The following is a 23,796-nucleotide window of genomic DNA, read 5'->3' as shown; positions in this document are numbered from 1 at the left end:
CCAGTCAGTTCTTTAATTCCTAGCTTGAGGTCTTATTCTGCCTTATCTCCTATGTAAGTAGTACCTGGCACTAGCAGGATGTCATCTTTTTCCTTTCATTTTTTGTTTGGTGGTACTGGGGATTGGTCTCAGGGCTCTCTCATGGAGCTGTATCACCAGCCCTTTTAAATTCTTTATTTTGAGACTGGGTCTTGGTCCTCCTGTCTCAGTCTCTCAGAATGCTGGGAATTCAGGCGCAAACCACCACATCCAGCCAGATGGCAGGTATCTAGCTCTCGGTGGCTCTGTGGACTCCAGGTCAGTCACTGCTGGGGAATGGCCCCTGGTTCTCATGCCTTCACTTGAAGCACAATGATAAGGAACGTTGTACTAAGGACATTTAAATGAAAACTTAACTCACTCTAGGGCTTTCATGTTTGCACAGAGCTCAGTGAAACGTAAGTCTATTTCTGGTTCACAACTAAACTCTTTTTTGAAGTTGCTGGTCTGCCTGAGACCTGAATTTCATCCAGGTTTTAAGCACAGAATATATCAGCAGTGATTCCCAACTTTAGGTTTATAAGACCCCAGGGTTCCTCTGATAATCTTAAGATTACTTATATTTTTAAAAATAAATAGATTTTAATTCTTTCCTTAAGAAAAATATATTTATGTAAGTATAGGTATTAAATATAGAGCATATTTTTAAGTGGATGTATATTCCCCAAGGAATTAAGCCACAATGACCAGTTGGGTGTTAAAACTCTGAAAAGATGGGAAATCACTGACCTGGATTATCCCTGGAAGCCAGGAAGGAAAATAAAATAGTTCAGATTCTAAGCCAGTTCAAACTTTGCCTTTGTCCACATAACATAGTTGCTGTTGGCCACTATCTAGAACACAGCTGCCCACACAACAGGACGTACAAAAGCCCATGAGGGCCACTACACTCATTTCATCTCTCCAGCCAACTTGTCTCTTTCACACACTGGTGCTCTCCCTCAAACCATGAAACTTCATTATCTGTACCTATGTTATATTTTTAACTAGATTTTAAAATATTGATATATAGAAATAACTACAATAGAGGTTGAAAACATAATCTGCTCTTTTCTCCCAAACTATGATTAATAGATGAATGATGCACTTTAAAGAAGCTACTGTAGGACACTCTCTTTGACTAAGTTATTTTTAGCCAGTATATTTTATTTCATGGCAACTATATAATTCAGCTGCTTAAAAGGAGTAGTAATCTCAAATAATCTAAGGCCTAATAAGTGAAATTTAATACAGCCTTACTATACTTTAGATCACTATACATTCTTGGCAGTTTTAAATATTAAACATTTCAGCATCATCCCTGAAAGAAGCCAAAAAAACCACAAACTTACTTTTTCACTAAGTCCTTCTTTATAAAAACTTTATGTTAAAGTCCTTGAATGTTTGTTGAAAGGAACTAAGCTATTAGAAAGTGATGAAATATTGGCATTTTAAGTATTTATGTCACTTATGAAGCATTTCTTACAATCCCAGGAGATTTACCAAATTCCCCTGCAAAAAGAGCTAAAAGTGGGTTTTGCAGATCACACCTCCTATTCCTTTGCCCAATTTTTATAAAAATGGCAACTTTTGTCATCATTATCATCTCAGTTACTATGTAGAAATCCAACCATCATCGCAGAATGGAAATAGTGCTAAACAAATATTTCCAACAGCCACAGACTGACGTGCTATTAACTTAAGAGTATTCTTGATACTTTGAGCTACTCACCTTCCATTGCAAGGTTAGTGAACTTTTGCTTCTGTGGGCCAGCTTAGGAGGGAAAGGACACTCAGGTGCACAGCTGTGGGTGGTGAAGCTAACAGGCTCGGAGCAGGATCCCTTCACAGAATTGTACATGGCATATACCCTGAGAACAAAACAGAGGGATGCAGTCAACAGCAGGGCTCAGCACAGAAGACCAAGCTTCTCAACTTCACTTTGCCCCAGGACTTTCCATAGATGAAGAGAATTTCTTATACACAGAACACGACTTGCTATTCTCACGTGCTGATCTTGTCTTGATCTTGCCATGATCAGAAATTACAGGGTATTTATCTCAATGTGTTCCACTTGGCCCTATTTTAAGATGGGTGGTATGTACTGGATGAAGAATAATCTAAGAGGCCAGGGATTTTACTCAGTGGTTCCACTGCCTGCCTCTCAAGCACAAGGACCTCAGTTTAATCCCCAGTTAAAAAAAAAAAAAAAAAAAAGAATACTCTAAGAAAATAAACCTTAAGCCAGAATGGTCTCCAAATACAAGCTACTCTCAGTTGACAAAAAGGTGAAAAGTAGAGTTAATAGTTGGATGAAAAGGGTGAGATGTGATGTGGTGATCACAGTCTACAGGCTACGCAGAGAGGAAAAGAACAGAGGGCAGACTTCACCTCTGTCTATGAGGAACACTACCTACTTAGGCAAAAGTGTCCTGCCAAGGGTATCTGTCTCTGGTTCAACAAAAACTGTATGTAGGTATAGTTTATCCATGAGAATATTTAACTCTTGCACACAGTGCCAAAATTAAAGATGCTCATTCTGTACTTTAAAACTCATGGCTTAACACTCAACATATGTGCCTGATTTCTCCAGAGAAGCTGTGAAGAAAAAAATATGTTATGTGCTGTTATAATACCATATTCTTTTCAAACTGCACAAGACATTATGTTGATTTTTATCATCTTCCTTCCCACTTTTCCATTTTTTAAATATTGGAAATTATTTTTAAAAATTGGAAAAATACTCTTCTAACAAGATAACAAAGAAGGCTATGCTATCTAACAAAAGATGCACCAATTAAACTATTCAAAATTGGCAAATAACCTTATAACCATGTCCTTAACCTTACAACCATGAGATAGGGAAAAGGGAAATAGCATTACTCTTCATAGATTGAGGGGAATTCAGAGTGAAAGGTAAACTTCCAAAAGGCACATGGCTAGAAAGTTAGATCCACTTATTTGCATTATGGAAGGATTTCATAACATTTGATGCAAACAAAATGGAATACTACTCAGCCATAAAGAACGAGAAATTAGAGTTATTCATAGGAAAATGGATACATAGTGAGGATATACTCCTAAGTGAAATAAGTCACACACGTGTAAATACCGAATAGTTTCTCTGGTGTGAAAAACTATAATAGTACCCAAGATCCTAAAGGGATAATTAAGAGTATGAAATAGGAAGAAAAGGGCTAAAGGTATAGGGAAAGTGGGAAGGGTAGGGGAAAGGAAATAAGGGAAAAGAAAAAATATGAGAAAATGTAAAAATGGAAATAAAGAGTTTCTAAATGGGGAGAGGAGGAGGGGGTGAAGGGAGGGCAGGGACAAGGGGAAAAAATGAGAACCAAGAACTGTCATGTGAAAGTACAAGTTCCCATTAATGAATGTAACTGTATTATAGACCTAGATTGTACCAATAAACTCAATTAAAAAAAATTTGATGCAAACAAATGATATTTATTGTAGAGTGCTCTCCACTCAACCTCTGATGGGGGAAATGCTCCTTTCTGTACTCAGTATAACAAAGCATATGATAATATATAGTCATATGGTAGATCTGGCAAGATCATTTCCATGTGTCAGAAAGGCTCACTGGGAGTTAGCTACTTAAAATGTATCACAGAACGCTTCCAATACGGGCAGGGTTCCAGCCTGATCTTTAATAAGTCAGCATTCTCCAACTGGTGGCATCTTGCCCAAGATACATGTGTGTGTGTTGGGGTAGAAAATGTATTGTCTTTGACCACTAGAGCCACCTGTGAATTTTAGAACATAAGCAATGATCATCACAGAAAGAGACAACCAGACCATGGCACCACCTTTAACACTGTCCTATGGGAAAAGCTGAATCTGGATCTGCTTAAGCCTCTTTACCATTTTCCAGGAAGCACAGAGGACAGGGGAACTTACTAAGCAACAAAAGAAGGATGCAATCAACAAAGTGATGTGTGGAAAACACTATTGGATAAAAAAAAAAAATACTCTAACAGTTTGAATAGAGGAAAAAAAAAAGAAACAGAGACAACAAAACAAAAACCACAACTATGAATTCAAGGAAATTTAAGACATATCAACCAAATGGTATGTTCAGACCATGCTTGAATTCTCATTACAAAAAAAGCAAAACTAAACTAAACCTTCATTTGTTAGGATGACTAAGAAAAAGTCTCTAAATTTTAGAGATTGTAAAAGAATTACTCTGTTTTGGGTGGGCATATGATAATGGTAATGTGATTTATAGGTAGAACAATATAGTATCTGAATTTAGCAATGAGTGCAAGGGCACCAGATGAAAACACTGAGGTAACGTAGTTGAGTGATAGGTACACAAGAGTTCATGATGGGCTAGGGATTTAGCTCAGTGGTGCCACCACCTGCCTTGCAAGCCCAAGGTCCTAAATTCGATCCCCAGTACCAAAAAAAAAAGTTTATGAAACTACAATCTACCTTTAATGGTATCTGAAATTTTCTGAAATAAAAAATGTTAAAGTACAAATTAAGCTTACACTGAAAAAATATCTTGTGATCACACTTGAAAAACAATCTGAGTTCCTTTTTTTTTTTTCCCCCTGTACTGGGGATTGAACTCAGGATCTCAGGATGAGATGCAGGAACAGTGCCACTGAACTAAATCCCCGACCCTTCTTTGGTTTCCTGCCTTCTTTAAAAAGTTGAAAAGTTCTGGTAAGACTTGACACTCTTTCTGCATTACAGTTAGTTATAAGAAAAAGCTGAGAAGCAGCTCCCCACCACGCCCTGTTGTCTCTTTAGAGCTAGGACTGCATTTCAGCTGGCTTTTACCCACTTTGCCTGTTGAGGTTCCCTGCCTCAACCCAGCAGCACCTCAGGCATTTCTCTACAAATCCAGAACTATATATGGGCAGACAAGGTCCTGGATGTTCACAAAAATGGCTGGAGTCCAAAAGTCCATCTGGATTACAGAACAGAGAATAGCTTTCAAGGTACTATCAGACCACATTTAGTTGTCTGGGGAGAAGCAAATTGGGATCAGTCAAGTTCTCAGCAAATTGGGATCAGTCAAGTTCACCGTTCCTTTAACAGTATTCTTGAAGTCAGAAAACCATACCTCCCTAGGCTAGAAAATCATGAATAACAGAGGCGTTGATGGCCAGGCTGGGAGGATGGCAACAGAGATAAAACAAAAAGAAACTGAAGGCAGAAAAAAAATTGAGATTGTCATATGGTCAGATGAAGATGTTTTCCTTGTTAACTCTGAAGAAAATTAAAGTTCCCTGGGATGTAGACTAATGTACAATGTGTGCTTAGGAAGCACACTGGGTTCAATCTGCAGCACACACAAAAAGGAAAAAAATAGTGTTATAGTTTGTTGAAATTAGGCCTCAGAAATTTTCACATGTAAGAGTCTGCTGAGAAGGGAAATAAAAACTAGTTTTATATAGCAATATAAAAGTGCTGCATTCAGTAAAAATTGACACAATATCTAAAAATACTATGATTACCTCTGTTGGTTAAAACTGTTCAGTAAACAGATAGCAGCTAATTTTAACCAGTTGCAATTTGACCATTAATTTTAACAAAAAAATTAGGCCTCTGATATACTTTAAATACTGTACTTTTTCACATGATATAATGAGAGTATCTTGGACTAAATAAATCAAGATACTGTTGAGTTTTTTTGCCTTTATCCTGGGAAAGGAAAACTTTTTCTAACAATACAGCATAATCAATTTTGTGTTGGGTTTTCACTTAAAAACTGTTTAAATGATTATGGAACAGGTGCTCCAAGACTTTCAGAAATATCCAGCTTCTTCCCACACATCTGTAAAATATGAGCCACATTTTCTGGCCAAGAACACCTATTTCATAACCTTGAACTGAGATGATAAATCCTATTTTTGGAAATATTTCATCACATAATTTTTCTGGGAAATGTCATTACATGATATCATCTCTGGGCAACATCTTTGACAAATTGCTTATGGTGATGACTAGAAAACTGCTTCAAACTTTGTCATGAAATTGCTATTCATTCCATTAAATGCCTAATTATTGATAAAAATTTAAATTCTGGACTCACAGTAAAATGGTTATTTCAATACCATTGTTTTGTTGGGTTTTTTTTTTTTTTTTTTTTTTGGTACCGGGGATCGAACTCGGGGTCCTTGCGCTTGCGAGGCAGGCCACCGAACCACTGAGCTAAATCCCGGGCCCACAATACCATTGTTAATTATAAAACAACCAATTAAAAGAGAAATATACTTTTCTAAGACATGTATAGACAACATACATTTGTATATATGTAACATGTATATAAATCTACATGTTTCTAAGTGTTAAAAAGATTTATATTAGTTTAATTTCCCCTCTTCCCCAACATATCAGACCTACTTCCCTCCTTTTCATCCATTCTCAAACGTAAACACACATGCACACATTTTTATGTAATACATACCGCAGTGCCACTGACAATTATAGATTGATTCTTATAAATACTGAATCAAAATTAACCAAAAAAAGGGCAACTTGTGTAAAAGCTGCATTATAAATTTTTAAAATGATAATTAAAAAAAAATCTAAGTCAAGACCCAAAATCTAAAATTTGGAAATCAATGCATACATTACAGAAGGGTATTGTTTTCCTCAATCGTGAAGAACAAGTAAGTTGAAAAGGTATCAGCAATGGCACATAAAAGCTCATAAGCAAAAAGGAAAAAAGAAAAACCATTTTTAAAAAAATCTATAATGTCTTAGGACATAATATTCCATATGGAATTTAGATTAAGTAGCATGGCAGATGCCAACTGAATAAGAGGCATAGACACATGACCTACAGCACTGTCTAAAAGGACACCCCTGGTCCCCAGCAGAATCCAGTAGCAGAGAAGTCAAGAGCTGGTACTACCAAGTGAGTGTAGCAAAGAACCAGGCAGTTCAGTGGTAAGATTGCTTGACTAGGACACTGCTACTTAAAATAAAATAAATAAGATAGGATAAAATTCTGTAGTCTGCTCAGTGAACTCCTATCATACTAACATATTGGGATTGGGTTGAAAAATGAGAAAAAGCATTATATGAAAATATCAGGCAAAGGTGTGAATAGAACAAAATTGGGGCAGTAAAATAAAAAGTAACAAGAATTTCAAGAGCAGAAACCCTGGGGAAACTTCAGTATCTAGTATTAGAAAAAAATCTCTTTCAGTGGAGATTTCTGTAGGTCTTAAACAAAACATACTGTATTAAGAATTGGAAGGAAGGGCCGGGGATTTAGCTTAGCGGTTCTAGTGCTTGTCTCGCAAGTGCAAGGTCCTGAGTTTGATCCCTGGTAGCAAAAAAAAAAAAGAATTAAAGGAAAAGTGTAGCCTATTTTGTGTTGTTAAAGAAAATAATCTCAGTTGTTGTCAATGGCTCTAGACTTCCACTGGGGTGATGCTTTCACAAACAAATAAAAATGGCAATGATATAACTGTTCATTCTGCAGCTATCTTCTAATGAAATATTTTTTGGTAGTGCTGTTAATGTAGAAGGTATTTCCACACAGTCCTCTGAGGTCTTATGAATACTAAATTTTAAATGAGGCTGCATTTTGTGATAAAAGCTTACTTTTCTAAAATTAAGACTCAGAATATTAACTACCTCACAAAAGAGGTTTTTTTCCTTTGTGTTTTGTACCTAGTATGATTATAAAATCTCAGTAAGATTGAGTGACAGAGTCAAAATAAACACATATTTTAAGAACTTGCAACATTAAGTCCCCTTTTATATTCACAGAATGGAAAAACTGCGATAGCTTTGGAAAAACAAAACAAAAGTAGTATTTATGGAATACTTCCCAGGCTGATAATAGTTTTGTACGCACATTGCACTTGCTGTCACACTACCCTTCTGAGAGGAGTGTCATTATTATCCCCACTTGACACGTGAGAAAACAAGGCCAAAGAAGTTTCAATGGCTTGTTAAGCACAAACCCTTGGTCAGATAGAGAGAACGAGCCATTAAATCCAGGTCTCAGGCTTTGTCCATTATGCACTAGCTGGCCTCACTTAAGCAATTCACAGTAGAGAAGGCTAAACCTAAGTAAGAGTAGGAAATGTTAAGATTCCTGTACAGCTTGAAAAAGAAAAGAGAATGGGCTCCCTGTATGAACTGTACACTAGGCAGGGGAAAAGAGGAAAATTTGAATTAGAGACATTTTTGTTAGAATTTTTTAATACTGAAGTAGACCATCCCCAAGGAGAAAAAAATTTGTTCTTCTCTGGCAAGCAGAGAATTAGACCAAATAATATTTGGTGGTGCCTTAGATTGTATACAAGTGTAGTGTTATATACATGGCATATGTCACACACATGTCATATGTCACACACATGTCAGGCCCCTGGATGGTAACCACTTCACGCTCCTATTCTTTTTGGAGAATCTATTCACAATACCTTTTATCTCTCTGGAATTCAAGATGTACATAGGGCACAACATTAAAAAGAGCTGATGATCAAATGTTCTCAAAATTTATTCTTTATAAAACAGGTAAAAAGAAACCATAGGAAATAAGAGACAGGGTAGAAAATAAAGGGTAGACTCCTTCATGACATTTAAGCTTCTTAAAAAGGATATTGCAAGCTCATGAATGAAGAGGAAATTAATAAAATAAACCTTTAGTAAAGCAATAACAATAAACTGTTAAAACAGGGAGAAAAAGGAAACATATGCCAACAATGAATAATGAATAACATTTACATGACTCCTATATGGTGTTACATTTTCTGGCTTGTTGTTATATTGACCTTTTTAAAGAACAGTTAAACCATTTCTATTATCATCTTAGCTTCACAAATTACAAAAATCATTTTGTTTATACAGATTGTGTGGAGTTCAATATGTTTGGACAGAAGGTAATTGCCTGAATATCCTAAAGTTTTGATTTAAACAGGAAGAGATGGTTGCAAGAGAGTTCATCTAAACAATGCAATAGCTAAGCAGATGTGCACTTTATTACAATACAAAACAACTTGCTCTTTTATGGGTTTCTCTAAAATTAGTTTTAAAACACTTATGCAGCTAATAAGATATTACATCCTTAACTCACCCATTTCCTAATGAGAAAACTGTGGTATAAAACTTCACTGTAACTCAAAGTTAAAATAGCCAATTTATAGCAAAAGGAAACCAGAATTCAAGCCTCCTGACAATTAGTATATGCTTTTCTTTCTAGGCTGCTTTGTCTCACTTCATTAAAAGGGAATAAATTATTCCTGGAAAGCAGACAAGTGTCCTTGTAACTCCAACTTTATTATACAATCTTATGTACATATATGACATTATGTATGTTATTAGATAAAATTATATTTTCTGACGAATTTTAAAATTAAATGAAATAGGGGCTGAGGGTGCAGCTCAATGACACAGCGATGGGCTGGGAAGAGTGAGGCCCTGAGTTTGATTCCCGGTACGAAAAATAAATAAATAAATAAACAAATGTAAATAAATATTTGTAAATGCTATGGACCACATTCAGAAAGCTGCTTATTTGCAAGTGAATGCAAATAAGTACTATTAAATAATCAGATGTGCTCCATAGAAATACAGATAATCCCTTTTCTTTTCACAGTTCTGTGCTTGGCTAGGTTTCTTCCTAAGATAATCTAGCCTGCTTCCAGAGTAGTGATAGCAATGATTCCAAAAAAATCACAGTGGAGATGTCAGCCTACATGAGTGATTTCTGTCAAAATGTGTGAATTCTTTTCAGAAATAATATCATGCTTATATTAACGGCCTATTTAAAATTCTACTGGCTTTTAAAGGTGCAAAAGTGCTCCTGCTTCTTCAACTTAGTCTGAAGAGGTTTATGAATATCTTCTATAAATAGTTAACAACTGATACATTCATAGTAAAAAAAAAATTACTCTTATAGAAAGAAAATACTACATGTTAAAACTACATAATCCAGTTGATTGTAGAAGACTTTGTAAAATAAAAATTATACTTTAAAAGTAATGTTAAAAATTCTGTCTGGTGAATTACCATCCTTTCTGCCCCCAGAAGCACATCTGTGTCTTCCCAGACATGATGCTGTGGAATGTGGGATCCAAACAAATTGCCAATGGGCTACAGGCTGAAAACTATCAACTAAGAAAGTGGCATTCACCAAAAGCTTGCGGAAGGGGACATGATTTACTTCAGAAACCTGGACTCTCCAATACAGTTCAACTCGTTTCCTAACTCACCTCACATGATAATCGGTTGCTGGTCTAAGATCTTTCAGGTTACATTCTAATTCTTCTCCACTGTAAAGAAAAATCATTTGTTAGTTAATACCAGTTTCAAGTGTAAAATAAATTTTGCATTTGGGTCTCACAGTCATGTACTGATAACCACACAAGAACTACCATGAGTGATTCAACCATACATCAGAAATATACTTTATTATTATTACTAGACTAGAAAATCAGATTATATCTAATCATACCATTCTAGATCTGGGAAATAACATAGTCAACTTAACATCCCATAACATCGTATCACTTCTTTCAAGTAATACACAAGAGTAAGTAGTAAGCAGATACACAATAATAACTGTACCCACTGTCTGGCAAGGGCACCTCTCAGACTTACTGTTCAGGGACCTCCATTCCTTCAACTCTGGACTGTATTACCAAGATCTGACCTACTTCCCTCATATAACAGTGTGCGTAATAGCAGCTCATGAGTATAATATAAAACTATCTATATGACCCTAAGGTGCAACTGAACCTCAACTTCAGAAATACAAAGAAATTTCCATTAAAATTTTTCAAACAGTATAGTGAAACAGAAGCAAAAAGGTGTAGTTAGTTGGCGTGATTCATTTTGCATTCCTCAAAACTGTCATGTCGTAAAACACCAACACCGTGGAGGTGTTCCAAGTTAAAGAAGGCTAACGAGACAGCTAAATGCAATATATGACCACAGACTGGATCCTTACCAAAAAGGAAGAAAAATGCTATCACATTTCCTTCTCAGAGTGACAGTATTCAGATCAGATGACAAAGTGGAATATGGATGATAGATTAAAGCACCATATCAATGAATTTTTATGAAGTTGGCAATTACATTGTGATTATTTAAGAAAGTATCTTTATTCTGAGGAAATATGCTGAAATATTTAGTAGCAAAGAACCGTGGTATGGAAAACAATTACAAGTAGAAGAGAAAAAAGGAAAGAGAGAGGCATTCTAGTGGTAAAGCAAACAAGATAAAAAGTCAGTAATGGGATCTGGATAGAGTATACCTATGTGCTCTAATCTATCTGCACAATGTTTTATAAGTTTGCAGTTCTCCCAAATAAAAGGTTTTTTTTAACTGTAAACTGGAAGCCACATCCATACCTTGCCTACAGCTCTGCTGTTTAATTGCACTGTACCTTTAAAATACTTTGCATTTGCTGAATAAGTTTAATGTGAGAAAGATACTAGTTCAGATTTTCAGAATCCATTGGAAAAGCCACAGGCAATGGGGCTTTTCAACAAATCTAGGCAATGACTGAGGCTAAGCAGCAAATGCTCGCTTCACAGAGAAAAAGGAACTCTCATTTCCCATCTTGCAAAGAGGACTTCTCTCATTTATGCACCTACCTAGCTCTAAAGTGCACTTGAGACTCTAGCTCCTGTCACCAGTGTTCATCTCGCATTAACAGAATCAGTGTATCTAACCAGGAGTGACGGCCTGGGCCTCTAGTCCCAGCCACTAGGGAGGGTGAGGCAGGAAGACTGCTTGAGCCCAGATGTTCTGCTTCTTGGTAAAAATAGGGGTAAGCACTCTGTATTTCTGATTCTTTTTTTCAGAATAGAACCAAATAGTTGTATGAATATGAAGGTAGGATTTTATTCAAGAATAGTGGGGAATGAACAAAGCGTTCACTGCAGGGGAGTGGTAAGGCCTGGCATAGCTCTGTAGGGCGGATGCCAGGTTGCAGGTGGTGGGACAGCAAGAGTGGATGCTGCATGATCTAGATGACACTGCTGCAGTCCAGCGAAGGAAGAGGAACCAAAGCAGAATAGGGAGCAAGAGGGCAAGACTGCAGCTACTTCCTTACCTACTTCCCCTTATCTGTCCCCAGGAAGACCCATCTGGGCATCAAGGTACTGAGCAGGACAGGAAGGGAGAGACACTGTCTGAAGACCTGATGTGGCAGGGAAAAATGAGAAAACAAAAACCTCTGGCAGAGAAAGAAGTGGACTTCGTGTGACCACATCATCCCGGCGTGGGCAGGCCATCTCAGTCCCACTCATAGGGAGGTCAAACAAGTAGTTAAAACAAAACTGGCTTTCTGACTTCCTGGTCTGCAAATGTGACCAGCGCTAAGCAATTACAAAGGAAAAAGGAATTGACCCTAAAATTTTTATCACATTTTGAACATGGCTATAAATCATTTGGACAGTTAACATGTGGGAGTCCATAAAACAAAAAAAGCTAATTCCTTATTCTGTTGCTAAACTTCTGAACACTTATGAAAGCCTTGTAATGAAATGTTTTACAGTAATCTTTAGCCTGATACAGAGTGTGAGAGAGGGTGAAACAAAAACAAATGGCATTGCAGAATTTAAAAAAACAAGCCAAGATAAAGAAAGGGCCGCGTCTAAACTGTAAGAGAAGATCCCATGATTGCTTAATGCACACAATAAGTACAAGTCTCAGTCACTTTTTGCCCCATAGATATAAATGGAAAACTTAACACCACACAAATAGGTAACAGAACAAGTGATTTATTTCAATGACACCAATGGATCTAAACATTACTCATTTCTGATTTATAATTACTTGGACAAAAATTAATTCTTGACATTATAGTTATTACTTTTAAAACAGACCTATTTTAAGGAAAATTTGCAAAACATAAACATTCTTCCTTTATTTTCTATTTTAACAGTTCCAATGTCACAGTTTAGCAGCAAATTAAAACACGTGGAAGCTGAGCGTGGTGGTGCAAGCCTGTAATTTCAGCACTCAGGAGGTTGAGGCAGAAGGATCATGAGTTTGAGACCAGCCTGAACTACATAGTAAAACCTTGTCTCAAAAAACAAAACAAAACACCCATATGATATAAAATAAAATAAAACAAAACATGTGGAAACATACACTACCTGTAAATTATCTTGTATTTTCCATCTCGGCCTTTGTCAGATAAGGCAACCTCATAACTGTAGGGGAAGGAAAGACCACTGTGGGATCCACATGAAAGTCCAACAGGGGGAGCCCAGGACAACACAACTGCTCTTGCCTGAATATTAGAAACCTGAGGAGAAAAACATGGGACAGAAATATTCATATCCATTGCACATGACAGATGCTACTTCCGCTGATAATGTTTCTGTAATTACTAGTAGTGACCTGAAACTGGCTGAAATTTAACATAAACAATTTTAATTATAATGAAATAAATTCTATGTGGTCATGGTGCTTTCTTGTCAGAGTCCTGTTATCCAAAATACAGCAGCTGCAACATCTGTCCTTGTAATGCAAATTTCTGAGCAAGACCAGTGCAATTCACTCTTGGTTCTCCCAGATGTAAAATGATCAGACATGCCTAAGATCTTCTGTCAAGGAGAAGGCTGGGTGAGACATTTCAATGAACTGCATGACAATCATGGCATTCTGTGAAAATAGCCATATCCACAGGTACTTCTCCTGGGGAACCTTCAAACCTTGCTTGATGTCAAATAATACCTTTCAAACTATGTTCCCTGAAGTCCTGCTGATTCTCAGGAGAACTCAATGGGTGAGAACTGGAATTAAGAACCAGGCTGATAAGGGATAGAAAAGTGTCTAGAAGTTGAATCTTCAGGTCTCCAATCTCTGTGTTTGCCTTTTTGGTTTACTCTGTGCTTAAAACTTCAGCTCAGCAAAGTACTCCTGAGTCAGCATGGCTCTGAGGCAAATTGTACGCTGGCTCCCACAGTTACACAGGTGCCCACATCAACAACCTGCTCATTCCAGGTCCTTTGTTGGCTTCCTTTCCTTCCCTGTCTCAGTTGCCCATTGCAAACCGAGGCTTCCTGAGTCATCGCCTCAAATAAATCATTTGTGCTCCAAACTTTGTTGTAGAGCCTCTTTATGGAGAAGCCCAACCTACAGTATAGCTTCATTCTAATTCCTTAAAATAAATCCAACAAGGAACTTTAATGTTGTAGTTTTCTCAAGGTTGTTCTTTATTGCTACCAGGATGTTGGTGGTAATAACACATTAAACACAACCTGATAATATAAATGCTCAAGTTTAATGTTTACAAAGACTTTACGTCTATACAGAAATGTGTAAACTATTCACTACTCATGTTTTTACTTCCTCCATTTTTGTTATCATTTGGTTTATAAGGATTGCAAAAATTTAATATAAAATAATTTAAATGCACAAATAATATGCAAAATAAATGTTGAGTATCCCCTTTCAGTCTGTCATTTATTACATTTTTAGTAGAGATCCTATCATACTGTTATGTATAGATAAAGCATCACAGTAAGTCAATTACTTAGTCATACTTTTCTCATCTTTCAAGAGCCCAGCTGGGCCTACTACCTCTAAGTAGCCTTCTCTGAAGTATCTTGCTCTGCATTACTTTCTGTGTGCTACAGAACCTTATAGAATTACTATTGTTGCTGATCATGTTTATAGCCTTAGACTGCAGACTCCCTAAGGCCCAACCGAAATCATATTCCTCTGTGAGGGGTGGTTTCCTAGTAAATGTTTGTGGAATAAACAATAAACCAAAGGGTCTGAACCAGAGGACACAGTGGGTAGCAGGCTAGCATTACATTATCAGATACTCACTAAGGCTCCAGACCAGCAGCTCCATGCCTGCCATGTCCCTGTTCCCCACACCATGCTGTGTGACCATCTCTTCCACATGCCCCACGACATAGCCTCAGCATTCCCAGATTTCTTGGCTTTAATGAACTTCTAACCCTATTTTAAAAGCTGTCTGCATTTCATTTAATTATCATACCTCACTTTGTGAGGGGCTGTGGACACAGGGCCATTATGATTGTGTCTTTGGCTTTAATGATGGTCAACTTGGTGAGGAAAGAGGCCTGAGGACAGACATAGTGCCCACAGGGGGACCCATCTGGAGCTGGTTTAGGAAGGTTTCTGGGCTGTCTTTTCAGGTCCCCTTGTCAGAATCAATTGCTATTTTCTTTGTGGTCTGGCCACATTTTCTTAGTATGATACCTGTATCTGGGCTCATTTCACCAACATTGGTTGAGAGCTCCTTATGTACACCAATATATTTGCTGAATTCCTTTACACACATGAGTAACTGTGAGACAGAGAGTATTATATCTGGTTTTCAACCTAATAGGAGATATTTTGCTCCAAACAGCTCAATTTATAATGGAAAAGAAGAGAGACTAGGTCCTGAAGGACATTCAGCTGAGGTAATAAATGGCTGCTTTGCGCCATTCCAAGAACAAAGTGTGCAGTGACACTGATTCTATGAATGGCGGTGTGAAACAAGAGCATGTCTCAAAATAGTTCAGTCAAATGTAGACACGGACTATAGACCCGTGAATTCACATCCCTTTCAACTTTACCTTTTTCATTAGCTACTACAAATTTACTTTTCTCCTTCAAGACTTGATTAACTTATTGTTTAAATGAATAAAGATGTACATAACAGGAAGTATCAGCTAAAATAATGTTTGCCTTTTCCCTTGACCTGGAGCAAGCCTTGAGGAGGAAAACTGCCATGTGAACCCCAATCTACGTGCAAAAGAAGACTTCCAACAAGTCAGCCTATGAGACATGCACGTCGGAACTCTACATCATTTTCAAAGGACAGTGGCTTCTCTGAATTCCTCCCTAGAGCTGAGCACCCTGGTACCTAGATTATGACCACTGCTGTGGGGCAGAACTGCTCAAACTGCAACCTGTGCCCATGCTCCCTTCCCTCTCAGGACTCCCAGCCTCAGGCTTCTCTTCATCAGGTAGCCGAATCCCGAGAACGTGTACTGAGCCTGTCAGGACTCTGGACCCACTTTCAATTCCAGGAAAGTGGAGCAAGGATGTCACATAGAGGTCAGAACATGCACAGGCTGAGATTACTCAAGCATTCTCACAGGTGATGACTCACTGCGAGATTCAGAACTCGAGAACTCCATCTGGGCTTAAGCCGCTCCCAGAGCTACGGCACTTGAGCTTGAGCTTCCACCAGAAGTCTCCAGAGGCTCATGCCTCCTCGCCAGCAGTCTTGATACCAGAACCAGGCACAGCTAACCTGATCACCACAGTGACCATCAAACTGTTGCCATCTCCTGCCAAACGCGTTTAGAAGCTGCAAAACTGACTTACTGATGTTTAATCTACCATAACAAGAAGCCAGTCTCTTTTGTGCTGTGATAAAAATGGAGATTTCTTGTTATACCGTTATTGGAAAAGGAGTGGTCAGGCATATTTTTCTGTAGTAATGATAAAGTGCCTAGTGTATAAGATACTAGTTTAACTTTGTACATTTCTAAAACTGTTTTTAAGACTCTTGAAGGGTTTATAATCTACTACCCATTTCAAAATCGTCATATACTGATTGGAACTCAATCCTATCTGTGCACTTATTTAATATCAATTCTAACATGAAAACAGTTGCTATATATGTGTGTGTGTGTGTGTGTGTGTGTGTGTATAAAATTGCATCATCTTATAGTTATTTGTTACATAATTCTTAGCTCTATTTGCCCCTTTCTTGTGTTCATCCCAGCATTTTAATACTATCCTACAAAGTCTTGTTTTGTACTGTCAGAATTCATTACATGGAAACGCTATCCATAATGTGGATCAGAAATACCATTTTCCCCTCAGTTACTCTCACATTGTAAGCCTATCCGTTGGATTTAATTATGTGGGATGCCTACTGATCTGATTTTATAGTACACTAAAGAAATATTTCCATAGAAATACTGGTTTCACTTGTAAGGTACACCATGAGAAGTAACAACATAAAGGAAAAATAAATGAGGAAGGGAAAGGGAAAAGTGAAAAAAAAAAGTCTCTCAAAACTAAAACTCTCACGATCATCTGTTTCTACAATTCCTTACATGCCAAGAGTCTTAAGAGTTGTTCCCAGACATACTGCTGTTTATCTTTCAAGGAACTGCTTCTTACAGGGAAGTGTTCCTCTCAGGTCTCACTTCTGAAACTGACAAATCAATTGTTTCCACTGGCTAATCATTATTGGATAGAAACAATGCAGAATCACAGTTCTACAATTCCATTTATTTACATCCCGAAAATAAGCAGCCCACAACAATGTGGGAGATCATAGGTGACACTATCATCAGAGGAGATCAGACCACATTAGGATGGAGGTGGCTGGGTAATTCCTAGACCACTTAGCACAACCCTAGACTAATGCCTGTGGTATAGCAGTGGGAACACCTGTGATGTCTCCAAGACACCTAACTGCTGCAGCTCCAGGACAATCCCTCATGTACTGCTGAAACTATTTTATGTATTTGGATTTTTATAGATGTGGGTCTCCAAAGGATAAATTATTTGCTCAAAAAGTCAGGGTGCTAAAAATTCTAGAAAGATGACTGGAACTCACAAGTCATACGTTTTGTTTCTGTACCTAAACTAAGTAATCCGCAAAAAAGAAAAAAAAGAAAAACGTATCTTTTTAAAAGATTCTACTAGATGTTACTGAAGAGGAAAAAAAATCTTTAAAAAAATAATTGTATGTCCAATTTTCTTTCATAGCTTTGTTTCTCTCCCTCAGAGGTGGGATTCTTATTCATGATTGTATCTTATTCCCAGTTCAGAGTATAGCTGACAGCTTCACTTTTGCTCAGTGATGGGCTACAAACTACGGAAGAATACTCTGTTCCAACTATTCTATGAATAGTACATAACTTCTCAGATCCTCCTATGTGGTATTTATTATCCTACCTTTGAACATAAGGAAACTGAGGTGATAAAAGTTACCCAAGGTCACAAACAATTAATAGCAATGCTATGAACAAACCCAGAGGAGAGGGCCTGACTGTAAAGCACAGGCCCTTCCCTTCCTGGCTGCCACTGTATACTCCGGCACCCCATGGTCCCAGCATTCCTCCATGCTGGTGAGTTCACAGGGATGCTGGCCATAACTTAACTACAGCAGCTGCAGTCTACCATGTGTTTATTCAGCAAACATCTGTTAAGGTTCACTATGTACCAAGGTCAGTGATAGGTGTTGGGACACAAAGATAAATAAGACACAATCCTGAGTTAGAAATTTAGATAGAGAAAGTGGAAGGAAACCGAGAGAAATAAAAACTACACATAACTTGGCTGGGAAGGATGGATGGACCATAAGGAAGAGCTGGCCCTATGACAGGAAGAATGACACCCCACCCACATGGGAGGGGGGACAAACCCTGCACACTCCCCACAAAAAGTGCCTGGATCTTATTCCAGGGAATCTACACATGTATTACTTTTCATGGAAAAAGAGACAGTGAAGATGTGGTTAAGGATCTTATGATGGGGAGATGATTGTGTATCATCCAGATGGACCCAACATAGTCACAAGAGTCTTTTCAATGAAAGGGAGAGGCAGGAGAGTCAGTCAGAGGAGGAGACGGAGATGGATGCAGGAGGGGAAGGGATGTGACTGCTGCCTTTGAAGATGGAAGGAGTCCTAGAGCCAAAGAATGCAGGAGAATCCTGGAAACTGGAAAAAGGTAACAGATTCTCTTTCAACAACTGCAGAAATTTATGCAGCTCTGCTGATACCTGATGTTAGCCCAGCAAAACTCATTTTTGGACTTTCTGAACTCTAACACTTCAAGACAATACATTTATACTGTTTTAGGTCACTCTATTTGTGATATTCTGTTATAACAGTGGCAGTAAACTAATACAGGTAGACAGAGAAAGAAACTGTCAGTGATGTGCAAAAGCATGGCACCCATAACAAACTCCTTGTTGAGAACGCCTGTGGCTGAGACATACACTGCTGGGACCACCCAGTGCCTCAAACCCCACAAACCAGTTACTGCCACCACTACTCACATGCTGATGAAGCAACTGCATTCTAAGACACACATTTCCTATGAGGCGATTTAATTTTCATCAAACTGCTTAAAAGGTAGGTTGCAAGTCCAAGTCTCAATGTTAAAAAGAGGATTAGGTGGGGCTGGGGATTTAGCCCAGTGGCACTCTGCCTGCCTCACGAGCACAAGGTCCTGAGTTGGATCCCCGGTACCCCTGGGGTAAAAAAGAGCATTCGGTGTAAGTGCTGATCTAGAGTTCATAACTACTGAAATTTTGTTGTTTCTACTCAAAAATTTCCAGCCTGTCTTTTCCAATCCTACATAATAAATGTGATTTCTTGCCTGAATTTATAATCCCAAAGCCATTTGAGAGATTTGGAAGAGAGCAATGAGAATGCCTGGCATTCAGGCACATGGGCTGGACCCATAGCACATGGGTTGTTCCCCGTAGCGTTCACCTGAGGGAACACACTAGTGTGGCTCTGTGCCCAGCAACACAGACACTCAGTGTAGTTGGTGCTCAGTCAGTCAGACTTGGCAAAACGTTAAAATACATCATGAGACTTACAGAATCAGATATATGAAATCTAATCACCAATTAACTAAGTCACAATGAGAAACAAAATTATCTGGTAGATTAAATTATACTATCAACCTGCCTCATATAGTTTCTGTTTCCTAAAGGGAAGCCAAATTCTCCAAAATCTACCATGTTGGTAGCAAATGAGAAAAATGGGTGTTAGCCGCATAACTCAAGAGCATAAGGCACCGGGCTTTCACCAGCCAACTCTCCATGGTGCGGACAGAGCTGCCTGACCAAGACGTATCTGTGTCTGTTGCAAGCAATCCTTCTTTTTCAGTGATACAGACAGAAGTATGACAAACTTACCACATTAAATCTTAAATCATAGCTATTTACACAAAGCTGCTCTGTATATTTGGATCTAAAAACTATAAAGATTACCAGTGTTTAATAAAGGAAAAACACAGTGCATCCAGCTGTCGTTTTTATCTTGTTAGCGTTACATCACTACTTCGACACAGATTCTACCACTTCTGCAGTACAGAACTGACTCAGAATATCTACAGAAAAGCACGATGTGCATATACATAACTGAGACAACAATCAAGTTCTCTTTCTGACTACTTCTGGGACAATGAATGAACACGCTACTCTGCCTACTCTCTCTGATTCTGACTCCTATATTTTCCTCAAGAATTTTTCTGCTGTAAATAAAAGCTGTTCCCCCACGATTCTACCTGTGAGTCTTTGCTAGTCTTCCCTTATACTTCACCTCCCACCCCACGAACTCTCATCCACTACAATTTGAACTCATTCCTAGGCATGTGATCTCCCGGTGTCTTGATCCTCCTCCCACCACAGTACGCAGTCTACCAGACACTTGTGATCACTCACTATGTTTATCCTTTTGGATGCCCCGCCAGTGAAACAAACTTGGTATGTTCAAGAATGGCACTGAAGATACAAAAAGGACCCAGGATTTAACCTATCCTAGAGAAACCACCAACTAGGAAAGATGTAGAAACAAATAAATGGAGTAAAATGAATAACCACATGGTAGAGATACATGGAAGGCACAGTGAAACTGGAGGTAGTGCTGGTATTAGAGAGGAACTATGAGGAGATCCCACCTGATGGGCACTGACAGCAACTGTGTTAGATGTCTTGGAGGACACAACTTCCAAGAGGAAGTATTTAAAACTGAAAGCTCAGTTTTCCACAATATTGGGTGGCTAACACATTATAAAGTCTTACTGCTTTAACTCTAGAATTAATACAAATAATACAATCGGGGGCATGGGATGCTCCCTTCATATGCTGCTGGACCAATCCTCTCTAGTTAACTGAACCTGCACAATGCCCCAGGGCCACTTCCCCTTAACCCTTGTCCCTAGGATTACTACCCAGAGGCAGGGATAAAGTAAAAGCAAAGACCCCCAAACCCGCCCTGAAGAATTTGAAAACTCCAAACCAGAACGCATGTGCTGCAGTCTTTGAGGTTCACATGACCTGACTTCCTCGAAACTTTCTTCACCTGGGGCTCATTAAACGTTCATGTAGACTGTATGTCACAGCTCCAATTATAACAGGATAAATTATGATCAAGGACATGCGCAGCAGATGCAACTAACACGTTGTCAATCATGCCCTAAAAGATCCCCATGAGAGCCACCCCAGCACCAGCACCAGCACCATATTTTAACACCTGCGTCATATTCTCCTACTGTTCATGCAAGTTTCCTATCACAAGTGTGACCTGCTCGCGGTGAGCATACTACTGCCTTAATAAACTTTGTGACTTTTCTTTATCATCTTGTGCTACATCCAATTCCTTGTTGGTCATACAGAAAAACCTAAAAACCTGTCCTGGACCCCACTGTCCAAGGTAACAGGATGGCTCTAGTGTCTAGTCCTGCCTTGCCACACACCTAAAGCTACTACACTAATTTTGACTCCAACAGCCTCACTAGACCACACTAATATAATAGATTCCTAAGACTTCTCTCCCTGGGTGCACCCACCTCCCAACTGTTTGATCATGCTGAAAATGCAGCTCTGACTACTCAAGTTCTTTCTCAAAAACCCCCAATGACAGACTGTTCCTTCCCAGCGGAAGTTCAGATTCCCTAACCACACATCAAGGCTCCCTGCCTCCACAAGTGCCCTTTTGTACCCCTCTTCCAACACACCCACACTTTTAGGTTTAATCAAACTCAACTATGTACCCTGAGGCGTGTTTGGAACTTTCAGTGAAAAAGCCTTAGTATTTGGAACACATGAACAGTCAAGGTTTTCCAATTCAGCTAGAAGACACTCCAAAGAACTCTGGCTCTCTAATCTCAAATGAAAGGCTGAATCAACATTCTGAATTTTTCACTTGAATTTCAAAGCACCTGGGAAAATCAAATTTAAAACCTCACAATATCACCACTCTCAGATATTTTTTCTTACCATTGCACCCAATGTCCTGAATTTATTTTTCTCAACTAATATCTAAATGTCTTTTTGAAATTTATTTGCAAAAATACTCGGAATTTTTGAGGTTTTCAGAAATTATTATTACTACATTTACCCAGGTAAAAGGAAATTACCAAAAGGAAAAAAATGCATCCTTGGAAGTTAATTGCATTCAGAATATCTAAATAAAGATGACATTTCAGTGGATAACTACAGAAGACTGCTGTTGTTTATTTTTATGTTCCACTAATAACTGACCACTCTTTCATAGTTTATAAAATCATCTCCAATGAAATGGGGTTCTTTTGCTTAGCTACTATGTGGTGAAAGAAAAGCACATTTGAAATACTTAATGAAGTGTCATTTATGCTGAGAAATCCAGAAAACATACCTGTGGCTTCTCTATTCCAGAGAGAATGTCTTGTACCCTCTTTACTTCCAATTCATATTCTGTATTGCAAAAAAGAAAAAAGGAAAAACATACCATTAGAGTACAATGAGGATGTCAATTTCACTTCCCCCAGGGCCTTTCAATGAAGGTTATCACTAAGTTAGTTGCTTATTTACATGGATATTTGGTACCACAAACCTGAAAGCAGAAATCAGAGGCACACATGCCTGTGGGATGAGATTTCACTACAGTTGCACTCATTTGCCAGGGTTGAGTTTTAAGTAATCACCAATGTCAACTAGATTAACACAGAGTTCCACTTACTAATTCAATGTACAATGGGGAATAAAGGGTTATAAACAGGACAGCTGGAGGCAGAGCATAATGAAGAGATGAGACTGAAGGGACAGAGGCCAGTCCACACAGGGCTGTGAGATGAAATTTTCTGTTTAATATGCATGTACATATGTATGTATGTATGTGTGTATGCGCAGTTCAAATTTTTAAGTCTGACAGTCACTCGAGAATTTAGGAGAGGGGCTGACATGACCCTATTTTGAGTTTAAGGCTTCTATGTAAATACTGGACATAAATTTAGAAGCAGAATGGCCAGCCAGTATATTGCTAGTGGTCTAGTTATAGGATAGAAATGGCCCAGGCTAGAGTTGGTAGTAAAGATGGTAAAAAGAGGACTAGTTTTGGAGGTACCAGTGCTGAAAGATTGGATGTGACAGGCAGTGCTGAGGGAACGCGGAGAAACAAAGACAGGTTTCCAGTTTTTGGCTTAATCAACTAGATAAATGGTGTCTCTTAATAAGATAGGAAAATTGGCATGTACCACAGTGGTTGAGAATTATATTTTAGAAAGCAAAAAGGAAAAGTGCTTGGAATCCAAAAGATGGAGTGGCAAAGATGTATTTTTTAAAAAGGTAAATGACAAAGGGAGGGGAAGGGGAAGGGGAAAAAATGAGAACCAAGACTTGTCATGTAAAGGTACAAGATCCCAACGGTGAATGTAACTGTACTGTATCCCTAAAATGTACCAATAAACTCAATTAAAGCTGAAAAAAAAAAGGTAAATGACAAAAAGTTAACAATTTGCTCAGCAGAGCAGCCTCTTGATTTTTACAATCTGCTCGCTGAAAACCTGATTCTAAGTTTATCATAGATTCCATTTCACTGTGCAACCTAGTTTATGAACTAAATGAAAGAGATATGATTAGCAAGATGTATACTTGCCCCAAGATATTTCTAATCAGGTGGGTAGGAGGGGTCATGAAAGCAAACACGTAATTATAGTGCCATGTCATTGCTATCCACAGAGAGCATGCAAAAGTTTCCTAAGAACCAACAGGTAGGGCTGGGGATTTAGCTCAGTGGTTCTGTGGCCTGCCTTGCAAGCGCAAGGACCCGAGTTCAATCCCTGG

General features: G+C 38.4%; 1 protein-coding gene across 1 annotated transcript in view; it reads right to left on the bottom strand.

Moving 5' to 3' along the window:
• Nucleotides 1–23,796, bottom strand: part of Fndc3b (fibronectin type III domain containing 3B) — a 250,556-nt gene that overhangs the window by 71,402 nt on the left and 155,358 nt on the right. Inside the window, exons 6-9 of the mRNA XM_010632407.3 lie at nucleotides 22,370–22,428; nucleotides 13,119–13,270; nucleotides 10,224–10,283; nucleotides 1,751–1,889 (exon numbers count right to left, since the gene is read on the bottom strand). Of these exons, the coding sequence (XP_010630709.1) occupies nucleotides 1,751–1,889; nucleotides 10,224–10,283; nucleotides 13,119–13,270; nucleotides 22,370–22,428 (410 nt within the window). The remainder of the gene's footprint in view (nucleotides 1–1,750; nucleotides 1,890–10,223; nucleotides 10,284–13,118; nucleotides 13,271–22,369; nucleotides 22,429–23,796) is intronic.

This window comes from Fukomys damarensis, unplaced genomic scaffold, assembly GCF_012274545.1.
Source record: "Fukomys damarensis isolate Sample0158 unplaced genomic scaffold, DMR_v1.0_HiC HiC_scaffold_12, whole genome shotgun sequence".
NCBI lineage: Eukaryota > Metazoa > Chordata > Mammalia > Rodentia > Bathyergidae > Fukomys > Fukomys damarensis.
The sequence above is the reverse complement of the archived record's forward strand: the minus strand, read 5'-3'. Positions and strand labels throughout refer to the sequence as shown.